Below are 15,819 nucleotides of genomic sequence, written 5' to 3'. Positions count from 1 at the left end.
AATATTCCTGTACATCTCTACCCACAGCAAGAGAGTCACAAATGACCCAGGACACACTTATCGTTAACACTTACACTTCGCTTTTACTGAACCACCGGCCCATCCACCAGCTACACACAGGATGGCATCCACTTTCGTTTCGCCCAAAAGCTTTCCAACATCCGCTGTTACCTTAAAAAAAAATTTTAAAAATTGAAGGGGTGGGATTACATATGCTTGCTATCAGAATGATGTGGGCCACAGGGGACATGACCAAAATCTGGCCTTTCTAGAGAAATCATTGTGGGAGATCCAGGGCCAGGGTGGGCAGGCAGCAGCTGTCTGGCGGCAGGACAAAAGCAGTGCATAGACTGAATCATCCACCTCTGCAATTTGTGTTTTGAACCACATGGCAGTCTGTAAAGCAGTGCAGTTCAAAGCAGCCGTCGGGCCAGGTGGCAGAGGAGGGACCTGGCCCAAGGCACCACCGTTCTCCTCCTCCCGCCACTTAGCATGCAAAGGGAGAGAGAGGAAGAAAAAGAGAGGGTGGGGGCAGGGGAAGGGGCAGAGCTTGATTGGCTTGGCTCCCCCAACCAAGATGGCATTCCACTGCCCCTGCTTATCAGTTACTCGATGATCCATAAACATGAGGCTTTTCATAAGCTGATCGATTGAGTCAGGCTTGTCAAGTCAATAAACACCCAAAGTATGGCTGAATATCAGTTTTATGAAAGACTGAAATCTCTATCTCCTCCCTTCTCCAAATATGACTGGAACAAGAGAGAGCTGGGTCTCTCTGTCATAAACACATGCTAATCCTTTTCCACTCAGAAAGCATTACCCAGCTTTACACCAACTGTTGCCAGAGTCAAAAGATGACAGTTGATTTTGAAAATCTTAAATCAACCACAGGCAAGAGGGAAAGCCAGGGACTGCAAACAAGATGGATGTTTTTCTGCATTATCTGTGTAGCTGCACATCAGATATCGCAGAGATGATGGCTGGACTACCACACTACTACGGTACAGTTCAACCTTCCCACTTCTTTCCTCCCTGTGAGTCTATTCCCTTTTATATAATAAGGGATGTAATAAGGCACGCCAACATCAGCGCAGGTTTTCACTTCTGTTTAGTGCACATTTTTCCACGGTACATTAAGCCTGGTATTTAACAGGGATTTTAACTCCTGAAAAACATGCACCACAGGAGTATAAATTAGTGTTAAAATTAGCACTGGTGCATGCAAATCCCATGTAAAAAGAAGGCACTAGCTCTTCTCCAGCAATGCAGGGAGGTGTGTTAAAGGGCAGACAGCTTAAAGCACATTTCTTAACGCTGGAAATTTAACTCCTGGGTCAGAGCAGGAGTAAAACTTAAATTCACATTTCTGGTGGCCATGATATACTATTGCTGTGCCCAGAGTGGTAGTATCTAGCTGTTTACTTATTTATTTAAAATTATTTACAACAAATGTGCCAATGTAATGAGTAAAGGACTGAAGTGTTACGTTCTTTCCGAGAAGTGCCAGTTAATGTTTTGAATTAATTCTGACAGACAAAGTGCTATTTCAACCACACTGGGCACAGCAGTAGAATAACTTTGGCCACCAGAAATATGAGTTTAGATCCAGGAGTTTAATTTCCAGCTTAAGCTCTCAGGGTGGGAACCCACAGCTGAACAGTAGACAGGTGCTCCCGACTTTGGAGTACTGTTTAACTGTGGATGCCTTCCCCAGGGAGCTTCTCCTTTCTTCAGCTACCTGTAGGTGCCAACCCCAGAGAGCTTATGTTTTGATTTTACTTGTCGTGCCTTGCCAAAATTGTACTGCATGTGAGATTAGTGCTGTGTATCCCAACTTTTGACACATGCTCGCATCCAAGGCCATTTGTCAAGGCCGGGCAAGTAAAATCAAAGTGTAAAGTTCAGGCACCTACAGCTCTCTAGAATCGGCAGTTTGGCATTGTTCACATAGGGGTAGATTTTAAAAGGGTTACGCGCGCATAACTTATGCACGCGTAACCCTTTCAAAACCCCCCTGCGCGCGCCGAGCCTATTTTGCATAGGCTCAGCGGTGCGCGCAAGCCCGGAGCTTTGCTAGGGGGACGTGTCGGGGGCGTGGCCGAGGCCTCCAAAATCGCTCCCGGTCCGGGGAATCGTGCGGCGGCGGCCGATCGGTGCAGGCGTAACTTTCACGATACAGGTGGGGGGAGGCAGGAGGGAACGGGCAGCACGCGCAGGGCTCGGCACGCGCAAGGTGCAAAAAATGTGCACCCCTTGCACGCGCCGACCCCGGATTTTATAAGATACGCACAGCTACACACGTATCTTCTAAAATCCGGCGTACGTTTATAAAATCTACCCCATACTGTGCAGCTGTTCAGGAAAAGCAGGGAAACCTGTGACGGGCACCCACCCCAGAAAGCTTTTGCTGGAAATTGTTGGGTCTGAGGTGGAGTAAAATTCTATTTCTGGTGGCCAATGTTATCTATTGCTGTGACCAGTATTGTATTCAACGTCAGACCGAGTGTAAGCTTTCTGGGGTGGGTACCTACAGTTAAACAATATGCCAAAGTGCATACTGTGCAGCTGAAAGTGCCTGTCCCAGAGCATTTAGACTATGTTCAACTGTAGGTGCCTGCCCCAGCAAGTAAATTATGCTGTTACAGCAGTTAGTGTAACTGGGTTTAAAAAAAGGTTTGGATAAGTTTCTAGAAGAAAAATCCATAAACTGTTATTAATTAATAAGCAATAGTAGCTTGAGATTTATTTAATGTTTGGGTACTTGCCAGGTACTTGTGACTTGGATTGGCCTCAGTTGGAAACAGGATGCTGGGCTTGATGGACCCTTGGTCTGACCCAGTATGGCATGTTCTTATGTTCTTACGTCCTTCCTTGGACTGAGGTGGAGTAAACTCACATTTCTGGTGGCCAGTATTGCGGAGTGTAGTATAAGCAGCTAGACACTACTACACGGGCACAGAAATAGAATAACATTGCCAACAGAAATGCGGGTTAACATTTACTCCACCTCTGACCCAGAAGTTACATTTTCAGTGTTGTGCCAGCTGAAGCCATTTCATTTCCCCCCAGCCACACACACACACACATGCAACGGTTTTGTCCCCTCGACCTGACTCCCTTTCCCCTACCTTTCTTCCTTTTACCTCTTCTCTTCCCCATTCCTCCCTTCCTGCTTCGCTCACACTCCCTCTTCCCTTCCAACTCCTTACCACAGTGGCCTTCCATGTGAGACTGTGCCCAAGTCGGGATGCACAGTGTCAATCTCACATGCAAGACCAATGTGCCACAGTGCCTTGTGTACTGTTCAGGTGTAGATGCCTGTCTCACTGTGGCAAGGCATTGCAAATAAAATCCAATCATAAGATCTCTGGGCCAGATACCTACTCCTGAACATTATGCACTGGCACTGTGGCACAATGGCTAGCACACAAGATTGGCACTGCCCATCCCAACTTGGGCACAATCTCGCATCCAAGGCCATTTAGGCAAGGCATGCCAAGTGAAATAAAAAAAGGTAAGCTCTCTGGGAGGGCCACCTACAGCCAAACAGTTGCCGCTTTTTTGTGCCTGTCAGGATACACAGCACCAAAATGTGTGCGCCATTCAGCTGCAGGTGCCTACCCAAGAGAGCTTACCCTTTCATTTAACTAAGCATGCTTTGCCCAAATGGTCATGCATGCAAGATTGGGCACAATTTGTGATGCACTTGCATGCAAGGCCATTTTGGTCACACATATCCTTATTCCTGTTTTAAAGCACTTTTAAAATTATTTTTATGCATTAGTGGGGATTTTCAGGTTAACTCACATTTTAGCATGTTTTTTTTTTTTTGGTTTAATTGCTTTTTTTGTTGTTTTTACTCCTGCTCAATTTGATCCCATTAGCTTACTGCATCCTGAAAGGCAAGTGATTTTTACCGCATTCATTAAGTAAGTTTAACTACTGTTTTACCATGAGTTTTATTTTATGGCCCTCACATGTGCAACCATTCCTGGGGTGAATATTCAGCAAACACTATCAATGCTTGAACGCGGCATGACAACTTCTAAAGGCGAGAACAATAATAACCCAGATTTTATTCATCCAGCAAATGGTTCTGCAGGGAACAACTGTATAAAGGCACTCCAAAACCAGACTGCACAGAGCCTGCAGTCAGCCCACTAAGCAGATTTACTGTAACCACATACCCATACACATACAAGACTTGAACTAATTGTGTGCAAGGCACCCTAATTTGTCAAAGGTTAACTAGCCAAACATCAACCCCCTCCCCTGCCACACACTAAATAAACCTGTTTTGTAATCTCAGTAAAAAGGAAAAAAAAAAAAAAAAAAAGCACAGCATTTCCACATACCCATTTAGCTTGACACTCATTTTTTTTACCTTCTAACAGTTATCTATTGTTATAAATAGGGACCTTCATTTTCAGTTTTTATTGCTCTTCATTTTTCCAAAGAATTTATCAGGGTTTATTATGATAAGAACAAAACAGGTGAAAACCACTATTTTTCTGGGTAAATATCAGAGTATTTTTTGGTGGACAGAAGCCAGGACAATAAAATATTTGTAATCAGATTCTGCCACTCACCCACTCAGCAGCATCCCCCCCATCTCTGCCCCCACACCCTGCCTAGCTCTTTCCCCTACCTGCCCAGAATCTCCATCTGCTCCCCCAGCCCCCAGCACTGGAGCAGCACTCATCCTTATCAGTAGTGGCTCCAGGGTTCTCTCTCCTTCAGCAGCACTGAGGCTCCTGAGCTCTGCAACACTGCTTCTGTGCGGGGCCACAGAGCCTTGCAGGTAGTGAGTGTTGCTGTAGGCCAGGCCTGCTTCAAATGCATTTGAAGCCCCAGACAGAAGGCGCTTTGAATACTTGGGAGATAAGGAGGTAGGCCTTGAAACGTGGCATGAACGGCAAGCACTTTCACTGGGGGGGGGCAACACCGACTTTGTGTATCTGCCAATATTTGAAGCAACACAATGGTGTCCATAGGTGTTACTACAAAATGTCAGCAGTTGAAGGAAGTCGGCGTTGCTAGCAGCCCTTCTTGGGCTCTGCAAATTGCCAAACTAAAATCCCCAAAAACCAAAAGCCCTAACCAGAAGGCAATAGACTACTGTTTCCTCAGCTCACCCTCCTGGCGCCCAATGCTTTCTCCCCCTCATCCATCAGCTCATCTTGCCCCACACTTTTGCTCCCCCTTCCCTGCCAATCGGTTCATTCCCAGCTCACCTGCCCCCCCCCAAAATTCTCTCCTCCCCACATATTCTCTCCCATCCCGAAATTTCAACCCTAGTCTCACCCCACCTGCCTCCCCCAGCCCTTCCCATCCCGCTCTCTCCCACTCACTGACCCTGTTGTAGGCGCTGTCCAGGAAAAACAGCTTCTGGTCAACTTCCTGCCACCGCAGCTCTTAAAGTGGTGCAGGAAGCAATTTGCACAATTTGACTCCTGCAGTTTGACAACACGAAGGCTGATGCTATATCGTGCGCTGAGCCTAGCACACAGGCTAACGAGCTCTTGGATGTGCTTTTTAGGTGAGCTAGACTAACACCCAATGCAATAAGAGGATTAACGCATCCAAACCAGTGTGTCCAAACCAATGCGTATCTAATAGCGCTCATTGCAGGTAATGCATGTAGGATGAGACTATTAGCTATTACCCCTGATGCACACGTTTTAACACAGAAAGCTTAACTCCATCCCCAGGGCTGGTGTTTTTACGTGCTCTGACCCATCTAACCCCCCCCCCCCCCCCCCAGCTACAAAAAAGCCCAAACTACAGCTTTTCTCTGGTTTCTCCTACTTAGTGTCTCCCGATACTATATAGGAGGAACCACAGGAAGCAGCATGAAGAAAAGAAAAAAAAATCTTGCCGGCGGTCAGGTTAGGGAAATGGATGCCCATTAACTGAGCATCCCTTTTCCTAACCAGCTCACAGCCACTTCTCCTGGGCGCCTGATTCCATGGACACACTAGGGACCCACACTTAATCCCTAGCACATCCTTTTTAGCGCGATCCCTCATTTAAATAATCATCACGTGCCCAGGAGAGGTGACTGGGCACGTGTTAGGAGAGCGGGTGCTCAATCATGAGCGCCCATTTTACACGAGCCAATACTGCATCGCCTGAAAGAGAGCTGGCTGAAATAAAAGGTGAAGCTGTAGCTGTCCAAGTCCATGGTGTTGCAGGTGGAAGAGAAACTGGTGCCATCATCGTCCTGCATCATTGGGCTCTCAGACAGTGTGAGCCAATAGTGGTCTCATGAGACTTTGACAAAAGTACGAGATTTCGAGCACGGCGGGGTCACGCTGTTTGAGAGCTCTGTGGTGCAGGAAGATAGATAATGTCACCAGTTTCTCCTCCACCTGCAGGCATGCAGTACCTCTTCCTTGGTCTGCTGTCTAAGCTGTCAGTCAGGGAAGATTCCTGCAAATTGCGCATGGAAAAGGTAAATTCTGTGCTGTGCAGAATTCCCCCAGGAGTTGCCCACTCTATTTGGCCTCCTCCAAAGCTCAAAGAACATTGCCCATGTCCCTCCCTCCAGCCCATGCACTAAGCTGATACAAGGGAAATTTACAAGTTATTTATTTTAGAGGTTTGTTTTGTTTTTTTAAATCCTTTCTTAAAATTTGTATCTTGTTTAAGTTATTCCCTGCACTTCCTCTTACATTTTTAAAGCATACAATAACCTGAGACTCTCATATGATACGGTAAATTTCATTTTTCAGGTCAGGCAACACTATGCTTTTACAAGACACAAATCAGGACATTGCACCGAGAACTGCAGGTATAGGGCTGCTTGTGCCATGTTAGGATGCCATTCTATTTTATTTTTTTTTATCATCTCTGGACAAAAATCTGTTCCACTGCCCCTCCATTGGAGAGATATTTATACATTAACAAAAAGCCGATTAACTACATGAAGAAAAAATACATCAAATGACTCACCTGATCACTTTGCTCGGTGAAAGATTCAGACATTTTCACTATGACGCTTTCATTTGCATCTTCATTTTCTACTATGTCTATGCAAGCCACCCACTGACAAATAACAAGAAAAATTAGTGAAGACAACATTTTAAACGTGCATTCATCTGGAAAAAAAAATTATAAGATGTCCAAAACAGCCTATTAGGTGCAGCAGCAATAAGTTTCACATTTCCTTGCAAACTTATTAATGAATCAGTTCCACCAGTTTGCAGCAAAAATATAATGTATCCAAAGTCGGTATTTTAGCAATAGCTTAACTACTACTTGTATTATAGACGTATAGAACACCCTGCTCTGATCGCTGCTCAGCCAATGCTGCAAAGATATTCAAGAAATCACTTTACTGGAGCTGCTACAGCAGATTGAGAACGAAACTAAAATATCATTGCAATGCTTACCCAGCTTTTGGACCTAAAGTACTCCACGCATTTAGATCCCAGAGCGCCTCTTCCTCCATAAACGAGCACTTTCTGAGTTTCCGCAGCTACAGCCATGTTCTGCCTCCCTGAAAGACCGACCGTGCGTGTGCAGACTCTGCACCCTCCAGAGCTTCACTTACTGCTTCAGCCTCAGCCAATAGGAAGAGAGCTGAAGTGGAAATGCAAGCCCATCTCCGATTGGCCGCTGAGTACTGTCCTCTGATTGGTCAGGTTTGATTATTTTCCTGTCTGGCACGTCTTTGTTTTTCGGCTGATGACTAAAAAAAATAATGCTGAAAAATCTCCAGGAACCCAGAATTCTCTTTATTCTTCATATCGTGCACTCTGTAATTATTTCCTTTTCTGTCACTTAAGATATTACTTTGGCGGCGCATGTAAAAACAGCATTGCCAGTCTTGTAGGTGCGTTTTCTGGCACATTTAATGGCTTTGTAAATAGTGATAGATAGACAAACAGACAGACTGTGGATCATGCCCAAGGCCAGTGTTGCCAGATTCCAAAAAATGTTTTCAGCCCAATTGGTCACCCAATCTAGCCCAAAAGTAGCCCAAAAGTCAAAAGTTGTGAAAATAATTTTTATTCTGCATGATAGTACACAAATTTCTGCATTGTCTACATACAAATTTAACTGTATATAAAAAAGTAAAAAAAGATTGATAGAAAAGTATAAAATCAAGGTTGCCATTTTCAATGTTGCCATACCATAAGGTTCATGAGAGCTGCGCCATTCAAAATGAATTAGAACTTCTAAATTAGAAGCAAATCCAGGTTGGAGACCTGACCTGAACCCCCTAGGGCACTATATATTTTTGCCCCAGCCATGCTGACCCCTGCACATTCAGTGCAATATTGTAAAAGCAAGTGAAAATTAAAAAAAAAGTTTGTGTTGTGCAGATATTGAATTCTCGCACACAGGTCGGGTTTGAAAAGCATGCTGGCAAATATGTGGCGTGTGGTTTTCAGTTTTCATCCAACACCTCCAAATACTTCCTGTATTTTGAACATTTACCATGTGAGGTACGCTCAGCTAAAATAATAAAACAAAACAATAGAGTTAAATAAAATGTTTGAGATTTATTTAAAACTTTCCAAAATTTTGTAGTTCAACACAGAGAAACACGTGCACATATACTGGCCAACCTTCTGCCCAGCAGATTCTCCTGCCTCTAAATGGTGCTTGTAAGGAATTTTCTTATTTTTTGTAATGGTTTGGCTAAAGAAAGAGGTGCAGAACAAAAGAAAAAAAAAACCCAGCAGGTACAATCTTGTCCTCACATTTTCACTCCTGTGTTGATGTTGTGCAGTCACCATCCTCTGTCCCTGTTCACGGCTTGTAGTAGCTTGTTGTGATTGTGATGCATCAGGTAAAGGTTGGTACTTCATGCTTTCCAGCTTTAAGTACATATTCCCCGCCCACCACGCTCCCCTTCCGCTTCCAGCAAGATGCCCAAAAAGACACCCAAGAAAAAAAAAAAGATGCGCAAAATCCCACAGCCAAAAAAATGGAAAACTTTCTCTCAACTGCTCATTGGAAAGTAGTGATGTGCAATTGTTTTTGCCGAATTGGACTATTTCAAAGAAATAGTCCAATTTGGCATGGGTCGGAGGACCGAATCCCAAGACGGATTTTCCCCGAACTTCGGGGAAAATTTGTTGTTTGGGTTAGTGTGGGGGGGAGGGACAAATTAAAAAAAAAAAACCAACCCTTAAAATTTAATTATTTACAACCCCCCCCCCACCCTCCGGACCCCCCCAAAACTTGCCTAAAATCCGTGGTGGTCCAGCTGGGGTCCCGGAAGCGATCTCCCGCTCTCGGGCCGTCGGCAGCCAGTAAACAAAATGGTGCCAGGGGCCCTTTGCCCTTACCATGTGACAGGGGCTACCGGTGCCATTGGTCGGCCCCTGTCACATGGAAGGAGCAATGGATGGCCTGCGCCATTTTCCCCCTCCAGACCCCCCCCAAAAAAAACTTGCCTAAAATCCAGTTTGGGGGGAGGTCCGGAGGGGGGGGGTTGTAAATAACTACATTTTATGGGTTGAGTGGGTTGGCTTTTTTCTTGGTGAAAATTGCTGAGAAAAAAAAAAACGACCAGATGGAAAATGAAGTTTTCCTCGGGTTGGCCGACCCGTAACCCGACCTGGGATAAAATAACGAAGCACATCTCTATTGGAAAGTATCCCAGTTGAGCGTGAAAACTGCCCATCTGGCAACACTGCCCAAGGCTCTTACTTTGTAGATAAAAACGAAGTGTAAGTATGGAGGGGGTTGAGATGGGCAGGGCAGGATTAGGTTTGACGTGCAAAAGGGCGGAACCAGGGCCAGGTGCGAACTCTCACATAAATCCACACGCATACACATAACTGAATCAAAGCCATGTGGCTACCCTTGTCCCAGGGTAAGTAGCTCTGCTTCCTCCAAGAGCTGGGGGGGCAGGAGGGGGCCATAAGAGATCGATGCAACTCCTGGCTCTGTTCTGTTTCCTCAGGTGAGCCAGAATTGATATACAATGCCATCTATGCTTCAGTTTCTCGCATCCCATAAAAAAGGTGGCAGAATGCCATTGTGCCAGAAATTAAGCCCTGGTAATGAATACAAATAGGGGTTGAATCAGCATAAGTTTGAAAGATGTGAGCAGTAGTGCCATTCATCAAGACCAGGGTTGAAGCCTTGACAACTGGAATTACAGGTCACAGCTTTCAAGCTTGTGCTAATTCAAACCTTTTTTATGTCTGTTCTTCGCTCTGCAGTGTCTGCTTCAATATCACATCTTCCCCTACTGTTCCCTCCAATTTATTTGAAACTTTCTGATTTAAAGACACACACTCCTTCATTTTTAGCTGTATAGACTACTGTAACACTCTATTACATGGTCTCTCTTTACAACAATTTAAGTGTTTGCAATTCATGCAGAATATTGTGGAAATTTAATTTTTGGTAAGCAGAAGTTTGATCATGAAACCCTTTTACTCCATGATTTACACTGGCTTCCCATCTCATCACGTATCCAATTTAAAATAGAGTGTTTAGTTACTTCTACGCCTGTTTCCGGACTTCGACAACCAATGATTGAATCAATGCTAGCGGGGTCCATGCTTTCACAGTCGGAGGGAGGAGCCGCAAGAGAAGTCAGCAACGAGCAGATGCTGATGCCTCAGGCAGAGGAAAATCCCTCAGCCCCAGCGCGCCAATAGTTCCCAGACCCCCTTACATATCCCCTGAGAATTCGGAGGGCCCGAGGAGCGAGCGGAAGGAAAGATCAGCCTGAGAGGACCTCGTAACCCCGAGAAGCTTAGTTGGAGGACCATCTGCTTCGGTGAGCTCAGCGTTCCAGAGCTCCAAGGGTGTGACGGTAGAGGCGCAGCTCGGTACCAACGGAGGGAAGGGCCTGGCAAAGCCAGGAAAAAGAGAGCTGGATATTAAGGTAATTTGTGACCAACCTCTTATAAAACCTACTAAAATTACCTTGGAACAAATATGGGGTGTATTATTATCAATGGACAAATGTGCTTTCCACCAGGAGTCTGTTCCTTTTTTAGGATACATTGTGTCCAGCAGAGGTTTCCAAATGGACCCACAAAAGACTAAAAGCATACAAGACTGGCCTCAACCCAGTGGTATTAGAGCACTCCACCACTTCCCTGGCTTTACTAATTATTATCGCACATTCATCAACCACTACTCGACCTTGACAGCACCACTTACTACCATGACTAAGAAAGGAGCCAACCCTTCATAGTGGTCTCCAGAAGCTATCGCTGCCTTCCAAGCTCTCAAGGAAGCCTTCCTCAAGAAACCTTGTCTACGCCATCCTGACCCTCATCGGCCATTCATCATCGAGGTTGACACTTCCGATGTCGGTGTAGGAGCCATGCTTAGTCAGCACAGTGATAACCATACTCTACACCCCTGCTCTTTTTTTTTCCAGACTTTTTCTCCTGCTGAGAGAAATTACGGCATCGGCGACAAAAAGCCATTAGCTATCAAGCTGGCATTCGAGGAATGGCTCCCCTGGCTAGAAGGAGCACAACACCAGATAATTTTGTTCACACCACAAGAACCTGGAATATTTACGTCATGCGCAACAACTCAATCATCGACAAGCCCGATGGTTTCTATTTTTCAACCGATTTGATTTTCTGCTCAAATACCATTCTGCTTATAAAAACGTCCGGGCAGACACCCTCTCACGCTCTTTCACACCTGAGGATGTTCCGGATGCACCTTGTCATATCATCAGTTCTGAGAAAATAATCTTGGTCACTACCCTTTCTATTCCAGCTGGTAAGACTGTGGTTCCTCAGACCCTACGTTAAAAGCTTCTGAATTGGCTCACGATTCTTGGTTAGCCAGTCATCCCGGACAGGCCCACACGCTAGCCACCTTACAAAGATTCTATCGGTGGCCATCAATGAAAAAAGACATACAAGCATACGTAGAATCCTGCACTACTTGCTCTAGACAGAAGTCTTCTGCCAATCATCCTTGGGGCCTTCTCCAGCCATTACCAGTTCCAGACGAACCTTGGATGCACATCGCGACCGATTTCATCATTGACTTGCCAGTATCCAGCGGGAACAATACCATATGGGTCACAGTTGACCGCTTCTCAAAAATGGCGCACTTCGTGGCATTACCCGGGCTACCATCTGCCCCAGAACTTGCCAAGCTGTTTATAAGCATATATTCTGCCTGCAAGGCATGCCGAAGCACTTTGTATCAGACAGAGGCATACAGTTCACAGCCAAGTTCTGGAGAGCGCTGTGTCGAAAATTCGACATCTCCTTAGACCTAACTTTAGCATATCACCCCCAATCAAATGGGCAGACAGAAAGAATGAATCGGACCCTCAAACAATTAATTTGTGCCTACATAAATTCCAGGCAAAGCAATTGGGCAGAATTGCTACCCTGGGCTGAGTTTGCCCTGAACTCTCATCCTGCTTCTGCCACTGGATCTACTCCATTCCAGATCGTATATGGCCATCAGCCATTACCTCCACTTCCTCTACCTTTGTCAGGAACATCACCAGCAGGTCAGGCTACAGTTGAAGAGATCCATCAGCTCTGGAAACAAACCAAAGACCTATTGCATAAGGCGGGACAACGGGCCAAGAATTGTTATGACGCTCATCACAGAGCAGCACCTCAGTTCCAGTTGGGAGACAAGGTATGGCTCAGTACCAAGTTCATCCATCTCAAGCTGCCTTCTGTCAGATTCTCTCCACGATACATTGGGCCTTTCTCCGTCCTTCGCCGCCTGGGACATCTTCCATGAAGATACACAATGCTTTCCACATATCACTTTTGAAATCACTCATCCTCTCTGAGTTCTCTCGTAAGACTCCGGATCCACTGCCTCTTGCTGCTGAAGAGGACATCACCTACCAAGTAGATGACATCTTGGAAGTACGAAACAGAGGAAAGCACTGGGAGTACCTGATATCCTGGGAAGGATATGGGTCGGAAGAAAATAGCTGGGAACCTGCTGTCAACATCCTTGACAAAGACTTAATTCATCAATTTCATCTAACTCATTCAAGGAAGCCAAAAACCCCTTGGAGGGGCCCTAAGAAGGAGGGTACTGTTGCGCCCATCGGTCGCAGACAGCTGCGACTTCTGTTGCTCAACTCCTTTTCTCTTCAGCTCCAATTCTGGCGAAGATGGCCACCTCTGCCTCCACACGCTGACCTCCTTGGCGTTCCCAGTCGCCATCTTGAATTGGGTGTAACTTAGGGCACATGCATGCCAGCCCTCCTCTTATCCACGTCATGGCGGGAACCTTGGGGGCGTCCCCTCCGCATGACATCACCTGCCTACGTGTACTTAACCCTTCCGGACCTTCCTACCTATGAGTTAGAAAGGACTTCCTTCCTGCTGAATTCCACTACCTCGGAGATGCTTCGCTTCTCTACATTCCAGTGTTCCTGTCTGAGCGCCTCAGTTACCCGCTCCTCGGGGGCCTTGCTGCGCTCAGAGCTATCCGCTTCTTTGAGAGCCTTCTACTAAGAGTCTCCATCTACCTTCAGCCTAGTGAGTACTCCTCGCTTCTTCACTTACTGCTGAGGGAAACTCCGGTGTACCCCGCGCCGCAGGTCACCACCGTGACTACTGCAGTAGACTACCTTCAACACTTCGGAGTGAGTACCAAGACTACTCTCCTCCTGTCACCTTCAGTGTGGATCCTTGGATTACCCCGTGTTGTGGGCCACTACCGGATCTACGCTACACTGTGCCAACTACAAGTGCCATCCTTCGGCCTATCCCACGCTGCGGGCCACTACCGGAACTACTTTGCACATGATTCATCTGGAGGAAGTATTCTCCGGGTTACCCCATGCTGTGGGCCACTACCGGAGAAACCATCTCTGAGTCATACCACTCTGGACTGTGTCTCTTTACCCGATCCTCGGGTCTGTCTTCTCATTGCTGTATAATAAAACCTCACTGCTTCCTGTGACCATCTCTGCTGAGGCTCCGCCTATCGTGGTGAGTCCCAACAGGGTTCCTCCCTGTGGGTGGAGTCAGCTCTCATCATGATCCAAGGGTTCACTACCAAGTTAAAGTATAACAATTAAGTGCAGAAAATATTTTACAAATTGGGGCGATATAAACATTAAATAGTGATGCAGGTAAAGCTGACCCTTATGGCACCCTAGTTTTTACTTCAAATAGCAAGGACTCATCATTATTAAGGAAGGAGAACTGACTGTTGCCTCGCTCCCCTCTAGATACACCATAGGCCAAGGGGATGGTCCAACATGGGCAAAAGCTGTAGTAGTCAAATCGCTATGAGCATCTAAACAGCGCTAACACAAACAGAGAGTGAGGAATGAATTGCTCAGATAGCAAGCCTCACCGATAGCTTGGACCTGTTTGTCCCCGGCGCCTAGCTCTCCTGAACTTCGGCTCTAGGTGGCTTCCTGTGCACACACTAATGCCACCCAAGCGTACACACACACCCCTCCAGGATGCACACAAATACACACTCAAGACTAGGTCGCAGACATATGTGCATAAGTATATGCGCAAATACACACTTGTACAGGCCTTGGTCGTAAGCGAACAAATACCTGCGCAAATAAGCGCTCAAGTTTAGGTCACAGTCTTACATGTACAAGTACCTGCGCAAATACACACTCAAGTCTAGGTTGCAGATGTACGCACTCAAATCTAGGTCGCGGCCTTATGCGCTAATGTCCTTGCACATGCAACCACCACGTGGATGAGAATACGCGCACATACCTATGCACACAGGAAAAGAACCGCTGCTGTGGCCTACCACACAGTTAAGCAAAGCCTGCCTGCATCTTCAGTGCATTTAGGCCCGGATCTGTGTAACATCTGGCACTGAAAATCATCGGCCTGAAGAGCTTCTCAATAGCTCAGGCCTCTTGACTGGCTGAGAATCCATGGGCCAAGAGTCAGCATCCCGCTAAACATGCTTTGTGCATAAGTAAATTAAAACTGGCATAAGTCCTCTACCAGAACCAGAGACTCCTCCTCAGTGCAAGTGCCTCTCTGCGGGACGGGGAACTGCTAGTGATAGTTGAGGAGTAGATTCCCTTGCTTCTCCCACGATGCTGCTAGGGAATTGAAAATGGCCGTTTTTTTCATGCTGGCAAGGAAAGCCTCAGCGATAGACCCCGTCACCCGCAAGGCTTGTTCTACTGGTGCAGTCATGCTCGATGCAGACCCATGAACACCATGCCTCTTTTGTCGCACGCACAAGCTGCTCCTCCCTGTACCCACGACACCACTAGCACCTCAACGGAAAGCAGGGGAACAGTCCCTCAGTGCCCCGGAGCCAACACCTGGTTTCCTCTGTAGGCAGAGAAGCTGCTGAAAAACCCTATCGCTGAACTCCCCAAGCTGCTGAGGTAGCTCCCTCCCTGGAATCTCACTGCTGCAGATTCCTCTATCTAGTTCATTGTTCTCTCTTTTTTTTTTTTTTTACTGAGAACAAATAAAGATACATAGAAACCAAATCTTTCAGGTTCCAGGAGTGCAGGCTGCATGGCAGATCAGAAAAGAGCCAGACTACTGGCTATATCAGTCTCCTTTCACTAAACTTTAGCGACCCACCCCAGGACAAACCAGATAAAAGGGATACTTCCCTGCTCCACTGGGCTTGTAATGCAGAACAGCCAGCATGTTCCACCGCTGTCTCGTGGAGATGAGGTATCTGGACCACCAGATGTCCAACCCATGGTCCTATGGACTGAGCTAATAGAAGGGTCACCAACCCCCTGCCTGTCCGCCTCAAATCAGGAGGGATGACCCCACCAGGACCTCACAACCCCTTGGGAGGATCCAGAAATTTTGATTTTAATCTTTCTCTCCAGACTGCAGGTTTTGCACCATCTACCATCTGCTGGAGACAGAA

At 46.4% G+C, this 15,819-nt stretch overlaps 1 protein-coding gene across 1 annotated transcript in view; it reads right to left on the bottom strand.

The window, feature by feature from the left end:
- QDPR (quinoid dihydropteridine reductase) overlaps window positions 1-7,562 on the bottom strand; it is a 47,819-nt gene extending 40,257 nt beyond the window's left edge. Inside the window, exons 1-3 of the mRNA XM_029590522.1 lie at window positions 7,395-7,562; window positions 6,955-7,047; window positions 75-171 (exon numbers count right to left, since the gene is read on the bottom strand). Coding sequence (XP_029446382.1) covers window positions 75-171; window positions 6,955-7,047; window positions 7,395-7,490 — 286 coding nt within the window. The 5' untranslated portion in view covers window positions 7,491-7,562. The remainder of the gene's footprint in view (window positions 1-74; window positions 172-6,954; window positions 7,048-7,394) is intronic.
- Window positions 7,563-15,819: the final 8,257 nt, after the last annotated feature.

The sequence above is a fragment of the Rhinatrema bivittatum genome, chromosome 1, assembly GCF_901001135.1.
Source record: "Rhinatrema bivittatum chromosome 1, aRhiBiv1.1, whole genome shotgun sequence".
In the NCBI taxonomy this organism is placed as follows: Eukaryota; Metazoa; Chordata; class Amphibia; order Gymnophiona; family Rhinatrematidae; genus Rhinatrema; species Rhinatrema bivittatum.
This window is presented reverse-complemented; position numbering and strand designations above follow the sequence as displayed.